The 17335-nt window shown below is 39.3% G+C and overlaps 1 protein-coding gene across 1 annotated transcript in view; it reads left to right on the top strand.

Moving 5' to 3' along the window:
- Window positions 1–17335, top strand: part of LOC116314066 (NLR family CARD domain-containing protein 3-like) — a 52418-nt gene that overhangs the window by 21013 nt on the left and 14070 nt on the right. The window contains exons 4-6 of the mRNA XM_039607323.1: window positions 7795–8002; window positions 8087–9887; window positions 16583–16756. Of these exons, the coding sequence (XP_039463257.1) occupies window positions 7795–8002; window positions 8087–9887; window positions 16583–16756 (2183 nt within the window). The remainder of the gene's footprint in view (window positions 1–7794; window positions 8003–8086; window positions 9888–16582; window positions 16757–17335) is intronic.

The following is a 17335-nucleotide window of genomic DNA, read 5'->3' as shown; positions in this document are numbered from 1 at the left end:
ACTCCCAGCAAAAAAAATAGGGAACCACCTCCCCACCCACCGCCTCATGATGCTTAATCAATGTAATCGACTTTTTTTAATGCACGTGTAAAACAAATGCACAGAAATCAATTATTTTTCTACAATAATTAAATAGATTCAACATCTTTCTTCAACAGAATTAATTAATTTAAACCTGTTGTTTCTGACCTAGGTTTTAAGTTGGACAGTACTGTTTTTTTGTTGTTGTTGTTGTTTTTGTTTTATTTTTTTTAAATTGGCCAGCCAAATTAGAGCAGTGAAGTCCAGCTTTTATCATTTAAGGCGACTGGCAAGAGTGAAATCTTTCTAGGCAGCACCTTGAAACAGTGATCCATGCATTTATTTCTTCACGTCTAGACTACTGTAACTCACTGTATGTGCGGGTCAGTCAGTTATTGCTCTCACATCTGCAGCTGGTTCAAAATGAACCAGGTGCTCGTAAAAGCCTTCAATTTTCTCAAAACTCGACAGTGCACCTTATAATCTAGTGTGTGTTATGTATGAATTCTGGTTGTGTTTACTGACCTCGAGCCGAGTTTATGTGGTACACAGTGCTAAAAAATCTGTCAAAACAATGTTTTAGTACGACTTTGGTAAACTATGAAGCAGCACCGCTTGATGGATTGTCTGAGCATTACGGCTACCATAGTCAGGAGCCTCGTGGAGCAATCTGGGTCCAAAACGCCGTCCCTTCAGGTCCCGAAGTCAAACGAGCACCTCTGCACACTGAGAGTTAAAAACTGTCTAAATTCTTTTATCTTTGATTAAATGATCAGCATTGCTGCTTTACCAGGTGTAACAATTAAGTTAAACATCCAGGCATCCATGAAAACAGAATTTATTACATTTAATGGAGTTAGAAGTTAGCGGAAGTTAGCTCGCTAGTTTCGCTAGTTACCTAAGCATGATATACCTTGTTCTGACTGAGAGATTTCTGAAAAAATTAAAACGTACAGCTCTGCTATCACTTCCAACATAGATGAAGACAGAAAACTAAACAGCAGTGACGTTTGTAGGGTTACTGAAGTTGGGCTAGCTGGTGTATATTGATTTGCTATGTGATCGCTAGCGACACAGCTATCTTAGCATAACATAAACAGTGAAGCTGGAAGGTGAACACTGTTTTTTCCACTCGATAAAAGTTAACGAGAGGGTTCCTGATGGTTAGGGACAAATGCAATCGCATGGCAGGATGCTGTAAACAGAACAAACTTCAGTCAGGAGAACAGCTGAGAAAATCCATCCACAATGCGAAGTTTGTCATAAATATACTGCAGCAACATGGGAATAGAGCAGCTGTGATAGAATACAGCATTAAGGAATTTTTTATTTTTTTTATTTAACCTTTATTTAACCAGGAATGTCCCATTGAGATTAAAAACCTCTTTTTCAAGGGAGTCCTGGCCAAGAGGCAGCACATTTCCAAACAAATACATACAAACAAACAAGATTAAAAATTACACAAAACAATTACACATTATTGAGGCAGTCTGTAGACCTTTGAGTTTAGTTTTAAAAACATTTAAAGACAACAATTCAGTCAGTTTCAGTCTTTCTGTAACAGGTTCCATGAAAAAAGGCGCAGAGTGGACAAAGGCTTTCTTACCCAACTCTGTGCGGACAAGGGGAACAGACAGCAGCAGCTGATCATTTGAACGCAAGGAGTAAGAACCACTATTTGTCCTTGTGACCAAAGTACAAATATAAGGAGGCAACAATCCAAGAATAGCTTTGTAAATAAAAGTGTACCAATGCCCCTGTCTTCTAATGGCCAAAGAAGGCCAATTTACTCTTAAGTAGAAGTCACAATGATGGGTCAGATATCTACAATTGGTGATAAACCTCAAGGAAGCATGATACATCGTATCCAACATTAGAAGACATGAAGAAGAAGCGTTCATATACAGAATGTCACCATAATCTAACACAGATAAAAAGGTTGCAGTGACAAGACGTTTTTTTTTACTGCAAAAGAAAAACACTGTTTATTACGGAAAAAAAAAACGAAGTTTCAGCCTCAGTTTCTTTACAAGTCTCTCTATATGTGGTTTAAAGGTAAAGGAGTCATCTATCCAGACACCAAGGTATTTATATTCATGAACTATCTCTATGACATTTCCTTCAAGGGTGGACACCACTGGAATAGGCTCTGGGACCTTCTTTGACTTAGAAAACAACATTAGCTTAGTCTTGTCAGCATTGAGAACTAATTTTAGCTGGATAAGTGAATGCTGGAAAGCAACAAAGGCTTTCTGTAAGGTTTCAATGGCCTGAGTAAGAGATGATCCATAGCAGTAAATAACTGTATCGTCAGCATAAAAATGCAAATTTGTGTCTGAGACATTTTGACCCAAGTCATTGATATATAAAAGAAACAAAAGGGGACCCAAAACTGAGCCCTGTGGCACCCCCTTGTGGACAGCAACAAATTTAGAACAAAGACCTTCAAGTTTAATGCACTGGGTTCTATTATTCAAATAATTTGAGAACCACGCTATTGCATGTTCTGACAATCCAAGGCTGAGCAGTCTGTTTTTAGGACAGCATGATCAACAGTGTCAAAAGCTTTTGAGAGGTCAATAAAGAGTGACGCACAGTACAATTTCTTATCAAGTGCCATAATAATATCATTTATCACTTTCATAGTGGCAGTGTTAGTACTGTGTTTTTCCTGAAGCCTGACTGAAATTTAGAGACAATATCATTAGAGTACAAAACTCCTTCAACTGGTCACAAACTAGCGATTCCATGATTTTGGATAAAACACACAAATTTGATATTGGCCTATAATTAGTCAACACCGATGGATCACCTCCTTTCAATAAAGGCAAGACAAAAGCTGATTTCCAAACCGATGGAATTTCTTTGGTTTTAATTGACAAATTAAATAAAATTGAAAGTGGTTCTGCAATATAATCCGCTGCCAGCTTCAAAAAAATAAGGTTCCATCAAGTCTGGACCAGGAGGTTTTCTGCGATCCAAAGCCTTTAAAGCTTTATGCACTTCATAAACACTAAAAGGTACAAAGTTAAAACGGTCTCCAGAAAACATAGAGAATTCTGGGCAAGAATTTGTTAAAAAGTTTCTGCAGAATCAAACAAGGAACCCACTGATAAAAAGTGTTCATTAAAGCAATTCAAAATTTCAGTTTTATCATTAATTGAGACTGAATCTTTTACAACAAATTTAGGAAAGGTTTGAGTCATTTTATTGACAGAAAGGGACTTGATTACTTTCCAAAATTTCTGTGGATCGTTGAGATTCTCAGTGGTAACAGACAAAAAGTATTCGGATTTGGCCTTTTAATAAGAGAAGTGCATTTATTTCTAAGCTGTTTGAAAGCAGACCAATCAGTGGAAGTATCTGTTTGCCTCGCCTTGTCCCATGCTCTATTACGCTTGTGTATGTTATCTCATGAGTGTCTCGAAAACCAGGGATTTTCTCGACCTTTAATTCTAACTTTCCGTGAGGGGCATGTTTATTAACAATTTCCATAAAGCTTTCCTTAAAATATGTCCAGGCTAACTCTACATCTGGTAATAATCCGATTTTTTCCCAATTAACTACTGACAAATCATGATGAAAAGCCTGTTCATTGAATTGTTTAAGATTCCTTTTACACACTATGTGACTTACATTTTGGAATTTTAGCATTTCTACAAACAGCAACAACACAGTGATCACTTAGGTCATTACAGAAGACACCAAGCGAAGAGAATTTATGAGGTACATTTGTTAAAACCAAATCAATTAATGTGGACTTTTCAGGGCATTTAAGATTTGGCCTGGTAGGAAGATAGACTAGCTGGGTAAGATTAATTGAATCGCAAAATTCTTTAAATTCACCAGAAGTTGCATTTAGCCAGTCCCAATTCAAATCTCCAGCCATTAGTAGTTCAGTGTAATTTAATTTAGCCAAAAGGTGCTTTAGTGAAGATAATGCCTCTTTTGAAGCAGATGGGGCCTGTAACACCCAACAATGGTTATCGAAAGAGTATTAGCAATATCTACATTCAAAGCCAAAACTCCATTTGTTTGCATATCGATTGGGACAGAACATTCGAGGCATTAAATCTTGATTTGACATAAATAGCTACACCGCCTCCTTTTTTTGGCCTATCAGTACGATATACGTTGTACCCATATATATTAATGTCTTCATTAGTAATAGATTTAGTTAACCAAGTTTCAGAGATTATAACAACATCTGCATCTGTAGATTTAACCCAAATTTTGACCATGTCCATCTTCGGTAGTAGGCTGCGCACATTAAGATGAATATATTTAACACCAGACATTATTTTAAAATCAGAAGGAGTCTGGGAATATTGCAGTTCAGGGCCAGGATTTGGTTGCACATTTCCTGACAAAAATAAAAGCAAGACAATCAACAACCTCTGTTTCACCTTTGATTTGGGTTCAGAACTTTGATATGTTGAACCCGAGCTGAAGCCTCCATTAAATGGGCAAATGAAATAAGTATGCAAGACCAGAGTAGACTGAAGTTTAGGGAAGTCTCTGGGCAAAACAGGCATGAAACTAATGTCATGATCCAACTGAGCTGGTAACTGCTCTATTTTTTGCAACATTATAGAGCATGTGCCTTTTTCAGAATTCTCTTGCAGATAAAGATCATTTTCAGAGATTCCCCTGCTATGTGTCCATATGCAATTGCTTAACCGAGGTACAGATGGTACAGAAGTGGAGGAAGCAAGAAGATTCAGTTGAATAAAGTTTGACTTATCTGACTGCTTTGTTTTGCTTAATTTGCCTTATAATCCTTTGCACCTTATGGTCCAAAAAAATATGTATTAGACTTTTTTATTTGGCACTGCAGTTTAATGTTGCAAAGCACCTCTTTTTAACTTTAGTGGATATTATATATGGTTATGCTCAGGATATGTCAGCCCATTTCCACTGGAAATGCCTTTTGGTTAAACTTTGAGCAAAGAATTTGCATTTGCACTGTTAAATTTTTAGATAGCTTTAATGCACATAAAAAAAAACAGCTGCTTGTATAAGGGAAAATACATTGATGGGTTTTTTTGTGCTAGTAAAGTTGTATTTTGTATTTTGTCTCGCATCAATTATGTCGTCAGTTATATCGTTATCGCAAAGTTTCAATTATATATTGTGATAAATATTTTTGGCCATATTGCCCTGCTCTAATCCCTACACACCCTAGGGGTGTCCAAATTCATAGAGTGCATCCTTCTAAGGACCCAACCTTCAGTCTATGTGGGCTGGGTCCTCAGAAGGCCAGGTTGGCCAGAAGTGAGCAGTTGTGAAATTGGACGGTCTAGCCTTCAGATTCGCGTCACCAGCTGTCTCGGTGGAGTTTAAGAAACTCAGCCGTCGGCTCCTGGCTATTTAAAATACAACAGGACACTGGCGTAAATTCTCGATCGTGCCCTGTTTAATCAGTTTTCCATTTGACGTTTATTCAGCAGTGTGAAAACTTTAGAACTTTTAATGTCAGCCAAACTGGTTTACTCACAAACAAATAAAACACTGAAAAAAGCCAAACAATAACATTTTTAAGTTCTATAAATGACCTATATTTATCATGTTTAACCTAGCGAAAGATTGCGGGGGGTTTGAAAACGATGTGCCGGTAGCTCGCTGTTTTCACCGGCTTTAGTGAGCTGGCTAGCTATGGAGCTAGTGGGTAACAGACGTCTCCAAAATGTTGGGAGCACTTTTGCAAGTATGTGATGTCTTGATAAACCAAGCAGATATTTGAAGTTTACACAGCTACACTCTCGCCTGATAATATGTTGAAAATGTAATTTGTGATCCAGAAAGAATAAGAGTAAAATTAAAACTAATTACCTGCCGCCATTGTTGGAAACTGTAATTGCCTGGGCCGCGCTATGAATTCTGAGATATAGTGGGCCATGAAGGATACACCCTACCCATCTTTCAAATCTGGGGAAAAGGAGGACGCATTTGTCAACCGCATCTGGAGGAATCTACAAATTTGGACAGCCTTTGTCGCGTCGCTGTCACGTAATTGGCCTACAAATGCGGCCTCAGGAGGATGCAGTCCATGAATTTGGACACCCCCCCCCCCCAGTTTCGCAGCACTGTAGATTATTGGAAAACATTGGAGATAAACCATATCCTAGTCATGAGAGATTAGGGATGGGTATCGTTTAGATTTTATCCGATACCGGTTCCAAACCGGTACTTTTGAAACGGTGCCGGTGCTTAAACGGTGCTCGAACCAGTGCTCGAACCGGTGCTTAAAGAATGGAGAACACAAACTTTGTCCAAAAACCTCTTATGTTTTTATTTTTAGCAGTTTTTAGCACTTTTTTTCTGCAAAATTATAACCAAGTTAGCCTTTTCTGTTGATACAACATACCTAAAACCTCTCATGTTTAGCAGTTTTGGTTTTTTTTTGTAAAAATATAACAATGTTAGCCTTTTCTGCAGCTATAGGGCATATATGGTATCACTCTTGGCTGGAAGCAGTGCTTAAACAATGGAAAAAACACAAACTTTTTCCAAAAAACTCTCATGTTTAGCTGTTTTCCACTTTGGTCATTTTAGCCTTTTTAGCCAGGGTGAAGGGAGTATCTGCCATCAAACAAGAAGACAGCCGCATGTAACTACAACGGTGTTTGCTAGTTCACCTTACATGCATTAATTTAATAACATGGTTAGCCTACTCAACGCAAATTACAAATGAACAACATTAAGCTACTCACGCAGAGGAGAACGGCTGCTGCCATCATCGTCCGTCATCATTTCTGCTACACTGGCAGGTAGCAGAAAGTTCTTGGGGGATGTTGCTAACTCCGGGTCCGATAACAGGCACCACACCCGCAGTAGATGTGCTCGGTGTGAGGTCTCGCAGCAAGCTATCAAATACGGTGCATTTCTCGGCTTTTAAAAAAACGCTATGTGTCGCCAGGTGTTTCATCAGATTTGAGGTGTTACCTCCTTTGCACAGTATCACAGTATCACCTTAAAGCACTTGTTGTAGGCTGCTGAGTTTGCATCTTTTGCTGTGAAGTACAGCCAGACTTTTGACCGCTTCGCCTTGGGCATTTTTAATTTGTAGCTCTGCTCTAAAAGAATGTACACCTAGGCCTGCCTACTATCCTTGGAAAGGTAAAATGATTGGCTAGAATCCAAGTGTATGACATCTCAAGGGGAAAAAAGCACCGAAATGTGCGCTGCTTTTCGGTCTGGTTACTACCGTTTATGTCAGAACCATAATGGCACCGGATATCAGTACCCATCCCTATGAGAGATGGCATCCAACTTCACACTGTGAAGCTGGCATATAGAAATATGACTCATTTTTATTTTTCTGTTAGGGACCTGTATTTTTTTTTTCTTTGGTTAGTTGTGAGTATTGCATGTTGTTTCTAGTTCTTGCACTGCACTGCAGTGATCTAAAGATGTTTTGCCCAGTGTTTGCACTGAACAATAATGGGGAAAAATGGAGCAGAGGTGAACCAACACACAACCATGACAACTTATGGATACCATAAACTATCCCTTAATTGTGTTGCTATAAGCTCAGGCTGAAAGGGGATTTGATGCACTGAGCTTTTGTTCTTCACTGCCTTCTTTTTAATCCACAGGTGTTTCTCTACCTATGTCATCTCACTTAACTTAATTTAATCCTTTAATCTTTTCTGTTTGTGTTTTATGTGATTTGATGCTTCTGGGTCTCTATGGGTTGTCTCTCTTCTCTTACCCTTCACCCTGATTGAGGTTGCAGAGTGACTGGATGATTCATGTAGCATTCTGTTCTAGCTTTTGGAGGAAAACATCATCAGCTTTGTGAAGAATGAGCTGGGGAAGATCCAGAAGGTTCTGAGTCCAGATTATACGGAAGCCTTAGAGAGTCAGAGGGAGGATGAAGATGATGACCAGAAGTCGAGCAGAAAGGCATTTGTTGAGATCACAATGTACTTCCTGAGGAAAATGAAACATGAGAAGCTTGCTGATCATCTACAGAGCCGTAAGAAGATTCCTCTATTTAAGAGTGTGTGTGTGTGTGTGTGTGTGTGTATTTTTTTTCTTTTTAATCTGTTGTTTCTTTCAGGAACTTGCACTAGGGATTATAAATGGAGCCAGCGTGAAATTAAATCTAATCTGCAGAAGAAGTTCCAGTGTGTGTTTGAGGGGATTGCTAAAGCAGGAAACCCAACCCTTCTGAATGAGATCTACACAGAACTCTACATCACAGAGGGAGGGACTGCAGAGGTCAATGATGAACATGAGGTCAGACAGATTGAAACAGCATCCAGGAAATCAGACAGACCAGAAACAACAGTCAGACAAGAGGACATCTTTAAACCTTCATCTGGAAGAGGTAAACCAATCAGAACAGTGCTGACAAAGGGTGTGGCTGGCATTGGGAAAACAGTCTTAACACAGAAGTTCACTCTAGACTGGGCTGAAGGGAAAGCCAACCAGGACATCCAGTTCATATTTCCATTCACTTTCAGAGAGCTGAATGTGCTGAAAGAGGAAAAGTTTAGCTTGGTGGAACTTGTTCATTACTTCTTTACTGAAACCAAAGAAGCAGGAATCTGGAGGTTTGAAGACTACCAGGTTGTGTTCATCTTTGATGGTTTGGATGAGTGTCGACTTCCTCTGGACTTCAACAACACAGCAACCCTGACTGATATTACAGAGTACACTTCAGTAAATGTTCTGCTTGCAAATCTCATCAGGGGGAACCTTTTTTCCTCTGCTCGCATCTGGATAACCACACGACCTGCAGCAGCCCATCTCATCCCTCCACAATGTGTTGATATGGTGACAGATGTCAGGGGGTTCACTGATCAACAGAAGGAGGAGTACTTTAAGAAGAGATTTAGAGATAGGAAGCAGAGAAAAAGGATCATCTCCCACATCAAGACATCACGAAGTCTCCACATCATGTGCCACATCCCAGTCTTCTGCTGGATCACTGCTACAGTTCTGGAGGATGTGCTGGAAACCAGAGAGGGAAGACAACTACCCAAGACCCTGACTGAGATGTACATCCACTTCCTGGTGGTTCAGGCCAAAGTGAAGAAGGTCAAGTATGATGGAGGAGCTGAGACAGATCCACACTGGAGTCCAGAGAGCAGGAAGATGATTGAGTCTCTGGGAAAACTGGCCTTTGATCAACTGCAGAAAGGAAACCTGATCTTCTATGAATCAGACCTGACAGAGTGTGGCATCGATATCGAAGCAGCCTCAGTGTACTCAGGAGTGTTCACACAAATATTTAAAGAGGAAAGAGGACTGTATCAAGACAAGGTGTTTTGCTTCATTCATTTAAGTGTTCAGGAGTTTCTGGCTGCTCTTCAAGTCCATCTGACCTTCATCAACTCTGGAGTAAATCTGCTGGAAAAAAAACAAATAACGTCCCAGAAGTCTGAAACAAGCGAGCCTACATTCTTCTACCAGAGTGCTGTGGACAAGGCCTTACAGAGTCCAAATGGACACCTGGACTTGTTCCTGCGCTTCGTCATGGGTTTTTCACTCCAGACCAACCAAAGTCTCCTGCAAGGCCTGCTGATACAGACTGAAAACAGCTCACAGACCAATCAGAAAACAGTTCAGTACATCAAGAAGATGATCAATGAGAATCTGTCTGCAGAGAAAAGCATCAATCTGTTCCACTGTCTGAATGAACTGAATGATAGTTCTCTAGTGGAGGAGATCCAACAGTCCCTGAGTTCAGGACTTCTCTCCACAGATGAGCTGTCTCCTGCTCAGTGGTCAGCTCTGGTCTTCATCTTACTGTCATCAGAAAAAGATCTGGATGAATTTGACTTAAAGAAATTCTCTGCCTCTGAGGAGGCTCTTCTAAGGCTGCTGCCAGTGGTCAAAGCCTCCAACAAAGCTGTGTAAGTAAATATCCTCTTTTTATTTCTAAAATGTTAAAGCTATTTAAGAAGAAAGTCATGCAAGTCAAAATCTAATCCTGTTAAAAATCTCAAACTTTTGAATATACTGATGTAATCACAGTCAAGTAAGTTTTAGTTCTAGTGTTTCATAACAGTAGAAATTGCAAGTACTCCATATGACCCACCCAGGATGATGAACAAAATCATATTTGTTTTTCTATTTAAAGGTTCCTGTTGTTGGATCTAAGAAAAAAATGTACTGATTCATGGAAAAAAAATCTATTTATCCAGCTACTCATTATACAATACATTCATTTTCTCCCTGTCATCAAGATATTTTATCAATAGTGCTCCTGGAGAAGTATTTTTATCTTTCTCCAGACCACTTTGGTACACTTCCTTCAGATTAGTTCAGTTATCAAGACCAAGCACCTCCATAAGCCATTTTACCAAAATAAGAACAGGTCTGAACACTCAGCCCCCTGTGCCTCAGGTTTTAAATTCACACACTTGACTTTAAGACATTCATGTAGTTTAACTTTATTGGTTTGTGTCTTCTGTCGTCATGAGTAGACACAGCTGGATATCATCTGCATAACAATAAAAATGTATCTTATGTTTTTTTTTTTTGTTGTTGTTGTTTTTTTAAATAATACTGTCGAAGGAAGGCATGGATAATGTAAATAGAACTGATCCCGGCACAGAACATGTGGAAGTCAATGTGAAGAAGACTCCCAATTCACATTAACAAATCTGAGTTTATTAGACAGATGTGATTCAAACCCCTTCAGCGCAGCACCGTCCAATACCTATGGCATATTCTAATTTCTATAGTGAAATATCACAGCACTGGGGTCGAACACGGCAAGAATAAAGATGAGTCTACTGTCAGAGTTCATAAAAAGACCATTTGTAATCTTTAGACAAACCATTCTTATAAAGATGATCAGTTTAACTGCTCTTTTAAATATAAACGAAAGGTTTGAGATTGTCCCAGAATTACCCTAGACAGGTGGGACGAGTAAAAGGTTTTTCAGCAATGGTTCAGTTGTGGAAATCTTAAAGGCCTCTGGTACATTATCCATCGATGCAGGTTAATTGATCATTTTTAAGATTTGACCATTAATTAATGGTTAAATTTTGTCGAGTCTTTTAGGAATGGTGTCTATGTACATCTTGATGGCATTTGGTATGTGATTATATTATACCAAGAAAATTCAGTCATACAATACCAATATTTGCCTACGTTTCACCCAACTCAACAGCTGAATTGTAACGCGAAGTCCACCCTGAAACTGTTGCGAGGATACAGACTAAACATAATATCACAGACTTCAACCATGTTTCCCTCTCGTCCCACCTGATTGGATACACATCATTTGTTGACTGTCCTACACGAGAAAATAAAACCCTTAATCTGCAGTATGCCAATGTCAATAAAGCTGACAAAGTTACTACCTTGCCGCCACTTTGTAGAACAGAGTACATCAACTTCTGTGGAGACACAATTGTACCAACAAAGAGTATATGCTGTTTCTACAACAACAAACCGTGGAACACAAGTAACATAAATCCTCAACCAGAAAAGGTCACTTTTAGAGATGGTGACAAAGATTGGTTCAAACAGGTGCAACATCAGCTGATGAAGAGATTAAAAATAGCAAAAGTGGAATACAAAAAAACATTGAATGGAATCAACAATACAGCAGCATCCGTGAGGTGTGGAGAGGATTCTATATCATCTCTGACTCCGTGGCCACACCCACTTCCACTGCTTCTCCTCAGCCGGCTTCTTCTAATTGTCCTCCACAAGTGTGCTTCTCCACCACAGCTTCCCCTACTCGCTTCTTGCATCCTCCCATGTGGTAGCTACTTCCTCTCTCACACCTATGCCTCCAACCTGGTCTATCACAGAAACAGCATTGAGATTGGAGATAGGAATACTATCCTCTGGCAAGGCTGCTGGCCCAGATGGTTTGTGTCCAAGGCTGCTTAAGGACTATGTTGCCCAACTATGTCAGCTTCTCCACATGATCTTTAACCAGAGTACATAGCTGGGGACTACTGCTGGCACTATGGAAAACAGTATTACATACACATACATAGGGCTGTTCGATATAACGATATATATCGGATGACGATATAAAAGCGTCTATCGTTTCATTTTACGCTATCGTTTGTTTCGTGGTGTCGCAAAATAAACTGTTTACGGCAATATTTTTTCATCATTTTGATGGTCACTGTAGTGGCTATATTAATTTCTTAAAGTTCTCTCTTTCTCTTATATTTAATATAACCACACTACGGATGGACAAGCGCTTGTTTTTTTTGTGTTGTCGTTAGCAACAACGACGGTAAAACCACGGCGTGTCCGCTTGTTTATTTTCCACATAAACCTTTCACAATAAAGCTCAAGATCCTGTTGAGACTTTTCAAAATAAACTGAATCACGTGAAAGATGCAGAGTATTTACGGATGAGAAGCAAAAAAGAGCCGTCAGGTGCTAAAAAAATAAACCTCAGACTCAAACGTTAGAGCAGGCTTTTCCCCGCAGCACGCCGTGTAATAAATACTCACAAAGAAAACGGCGGCCGCTACAACCTATGTCTAAAAATGTGTAGTTTCATGCATCAGTTAAAACACTCGACTCCAGGTATGCAACGCCCAGCTAGAAACACTTCACGCAAGTCGAGCTGCCCGAGATTCACAGAATTTACAGAAAATGTTACATTTTTGTAATTTATATCGTTATCGGACGATAGATGTCTTAATATCGGGATATGAGATTTTGGTCATATCGCACAGCCCTATACATACATGTTTTGCCAGTACCAAAAATAAAGTATCCAGATACACTAAACGACTACAGACCAGTGGCCCTTAAATCACATAGAATGAAAACCATGGAATGGCTGATTCTACACCAGGGGTCGGCAACCTTTCTGATGATGAGTCCCATCTAAAACGTCCTCAGAAGTCAGTGTGCCATATGATTGCATTAGCAATAAATTTAGTAACGCTCTATACTACCAGTTACACACTATATAGACCAACTTTATAGAATTATATTTGTTCGCAGATGTTGGCAGCTATCAGAGAATAGGTATCAGCTATTTTGAAACAAAAAAAGACACTTTTTTTTTTTATCCATAACAAGAACTCCATAACAGCAAATGAACTGTACAACGGAAAATGCAAATGCTATTGTTAATACAGAGATACACATGTTAATGTGATCTCTGGTCTCCCACTCAGAGACACAGGTCTCCGAGTGTCCAGCGTTCAGACGGCTACCTGAGGACTGTCTTTGTGTGAGAGAAAATCAGCTCACACAGATATGTAGAGCCAAATACTGTCAATGAGGCCTCTGTAATGTTCTGAACACAGTTAAACTTGTCAGGTAGTGATGTCCAGCAGGTGAAAATGCAAGCTCGATGAACACGCATGGCTATGGATTCCAGATGCGTTCGTAGTTCTGCAAACTTTGATGCCCACAGAGTGTGAGTTCTGCCTTGAGTCTATGGATGTATCCGTGTATTTCCGTGGTGTTGATGCTGCGCTGAGCGAACAGCTCCTGAAGCATTTGAGGTGTCGGAATATTACAGCAAAAAATCCTGGCACAACTTCACCTGCTTCCAAGGTGCATGGAGAAGATGAAAGAATTAAAAAAGCAGGAACTCCAGCAACACTTGAGAAATGAAGAACAGCTTTAATAATTGACCAACGCTAAGCTTTTCGACTTGTGGCCTTCATCAGGGTCATAGTAAAACATTGTAAAAAAATAGCTTAAATACAAGACAGGAAACAGAAAAAAATTCAAATTAACCAGTCAAAACTTCACAGATAGGTCAGCTGACATATCATAAGTAGGTATTGGTTAATTGGTTAGGTCACGCCCAAGTAGATGTTGGACTAGAACATTAATGATGAGGAAGAGGGGGGTGACATAACCTCCATATGTCTGAAAATAATACATGCATGAATAGCATAAGAAGGATACTATAAATATATACACAGGTCAAAAAAAAAAAAAAATAAAACCAACAAGGGGCAGTCTTTAATGGTAAAAGTACGTTTGAATTGGAAAACAAGATTACGTCAACACATGGGAACATATTTGTTAAAAAATCCTAATTTATGTCTCTAAAATTTAGACTGAAGTGTAGACTAAAGAAGAGATGTCTAGAACGCTACGCCTTCTTTGGCTGAAATAACAAGATTAATTGAATAAACATTACTCATGTGAGAGTAATTTAACTGATAAAATTAGGATGTCGGAATATTGACATTTTTTTAGCCAATTACAAGTTGAATCTGGTAGTTGGGGTTGTTAGTTAAGATACCGTCATTAAGAAGCGGCACAACTAATGTGTCTGTGCGAGTTAATTTGCGATGTGCACTGTTGGCCCGGCCATTTATTTTTTTTAAATGCACCTTCTCAGATTAATTCACTGCGTGTCGTGCCCAGGGCTGGACTGGGACAAAAAATCAGCCGGGGCATTTTGACTAGAGATCGGCCCACAAGGTATTATAGGAAAAGCCATAAAGCCTTTGAATGAAAACAAACGCTGTTGTGACAGTGATGTACACTGTCTTTTTGGTATATGTATGATTTTTATACATTTTACATCAGATAAAAACTTTGGTTGTAAGAGTCAGATAATTATTTCTTAAAAGCTAGATATTAAATGAGAATAAGAAAGAAAAGTATTTCTTTGTGCCCCACTTTCCCTGTTAATGCCCTACCTGGCCCCCTGGCTAAACTTTGCTACACCCGCCCCTGCACAGTTACCAGCTGTCAGCTACTTAGAAAAGGATCCTGGTGTTATTTGTCTCTCAGAAACAGTTCATAACTTCCCTTCAACTCATTCATGTCACCTAAAAGGTAAACCTGTTTCCCCATCACCTGTTCAGCTCTGATAATTCAGTAAGGACATCTCCTGGTTTCATCTTCATGTTTCCCTCTCACCACATATCCAAACAGATATCATAGCCAGCAGCTTACAGCTGTGGCTCCAGCAAACATCAGCTGATACTAGAAAGTAATATTAAATAAATTCTAACAACAGCTGATCAAGCTTAAACGTGCTGCTGTTGTTTAATGCAACCTCCGCTGGTTTCCTGTTTCTGGCGCGAAGTGGGCGATAAACAAACAAGTAGCCTCAGCTTTGGGGAAGTAGCAACAGGAGAGGGAGGGGGAGAGAATGAGAGAAGAAGAAACAGCTGCAGCGTAAAGACGCAGAATAACTCCAGCTTTGTGTCTTTTTCCATTCTAGCTGAAGTACAGGACAAAGTGCGTTCCTTTTCACCTCAATACGAAACATGTAATATTTTCTCTGAATACGAGACAATTCCGTTTTTTACCGGATGGTAACTCTAATAACTAACCTTATGAATGATATAAAGTTCACTATCAGTAACATCATAGCACCCGCCCAGCCGTTGGCTGTATAGAAACTCCGTCATGCTAGCTAGTACGCAGTACGAGTTGTTGTAACTGACTGTAAAAAGTCAGCACAACGAAAGTAAACTACACCTAAACTTGGTTTATATCTGACCCAGATAGACTGCAGGTCATAACTTCTTACTTGAAGTTCAGTTCATCTGACACTCGGACCGGCGGCCGCCTCGGGTCTCTCCTCCTCCTGCCTCCCCTTTCCCTCATCCACCTGCAAGCCTCTGTGAAAGCTCCGCCACCACCAAACAACTGAGTTATTTTTACACATCGGCCAGCATCTGGCCAATCCCCACCACCTTTCATTGTTTATACCGTTACAAAAACAACAACAACAACAACAAAACATCGGCCCATTAAAACGAAAAATCACCATCACCGGTATGCCCGATGGCCAATCCAACTATGGTCGTGCCATCAGTTAACCCTTCTCGTGCCAGCTGTGGCACGCATGCCCAGGGTTGCCGACCCCTGTTCTACACTGACTGAGACTGATGTCAAAGACAAACTTAATCTCAGAGAGTGTGCGTACAAACAACACAATGAAGTGAATGATGCTCTTCACTTGCATGTTTCACCTCTACATGCACACATCCACACCCTTTCTCCATTCCTTTCCACATTTTATCCAGCAGACTTGAAATACAGTGGCATTTTCATTTGAGTCCTGCCACATGCAGAAATACTCAGATGACAGTGACACGTACGAGGAATGGACAGTAAACTGAATATAGGAATATTGTATAAATCTTTAGCGATTGGAGTCAGTTGGGGGACCTTGGTCTTTGTCTGTGTTGGTTTTCCTAGTGGTGCAGGAGTTGGTGACCGTTGTGTTGCTCTGTCCTGTTTTGTCCACAGCTCTGAAATTGCTATGTTATACATGTACTCATGTGAATAATAAGAATAATAATGAATAAAATAAATAAATAAACATTTGCCTTTAATACATTTAGATGTCTTTAACAGTGCATTAAAAGCATGATTCTGAGTCGAAAAGCTGATTTTTTTTTTAAATTAATTTATTTGTTTTTTTAAGAAAAAGAAAGGAAACAGGGAAAAAAGCAACTTTGTTTTATTGAGCTTTTTATTGAGCGTGTTTAACTTTGCTCAAGGCTTGAATTTAAAGGTTTTTGGTTAACCATGAATTTTAGAGCACAACGACACACATACACACACACGCGAAAGAGAGAGAGCAATTCTTGCCATATTTTAATGGTAAAAGTGATTTTTCTTTTTTCAGACTGAGTGGCTGTAACCTCTTGGAAAGAAGCTGTGAAGTTATGTCCTCAGTTCTCAACTTCCACTCCTCTACTCTGAAAGAGCTGGACCTGAGTAACAATGACCTACAGGATTCAGGAATGAAGCTTCTGTCTGCAGGACTGGATAGTTCTCAATGTACACTAGAAACCCTCAGGTCAGAATTCAGAATTTGTCACAGATTGTTTATAATGTTACTTGGATTTTTTTCACAGCTAACCCTTATAGAATTGTTTAGTGACCTATTGGCAGTTAAAGTTACATTTGGTGTTTTTGTCATTCTTTTCACTGCTTTTTGTTAACAGAGCAAGGAATTTTCAAATTAGCATTTCTAAATATACTAGTGTTGTTTAAAAAGCACAAATTATTTATATTTGTACATACTATTATTTCAGAAAAAAATATTATGATCAACATTATTTCCCCCAAAAGAAATCAGTGTAGACTTAATAATAATTAATGTTCACAAATCAGGAGATGTATATACAAAGTTATCACAGCATTTCAAAGTCTCAAGAACTGAGACCACATGCTAGACCATAACAGATTTTGCTCTGTGTTAGCATAAGGAGGGTGAAGAATTCTTCTGTGACTTTTAATCACCATCTAAACAGCCTGAGCTTTGGGGTGTTTTGTCGAATTCAGCTCCAGGTGAACACACCTGGTTAAATTCTTTCCATTCCTCATTCGCCTTTTGTTTATGAAGGCATTTTTTTAAAACTGAACTAAAAACTGA

The sequence above is a fragment of the Oreochromis aureus genome, linkage group 23 (genome assembly GCF_013358895.1).
Source record: "Oreochromis aureus strain Israel breed Guangdong linkage group 23, ZZ_aureus, whole genome shotgun sequence".
NCBI lineage: Eukaryota > Metazoa > Chordata > Actinopteri > Cichliformes > Cichlidae > Oreochromis > Oreochromis aureus.
This window is presented reverse-complemented; position numbering and strand designations above follow the sequence as displayed.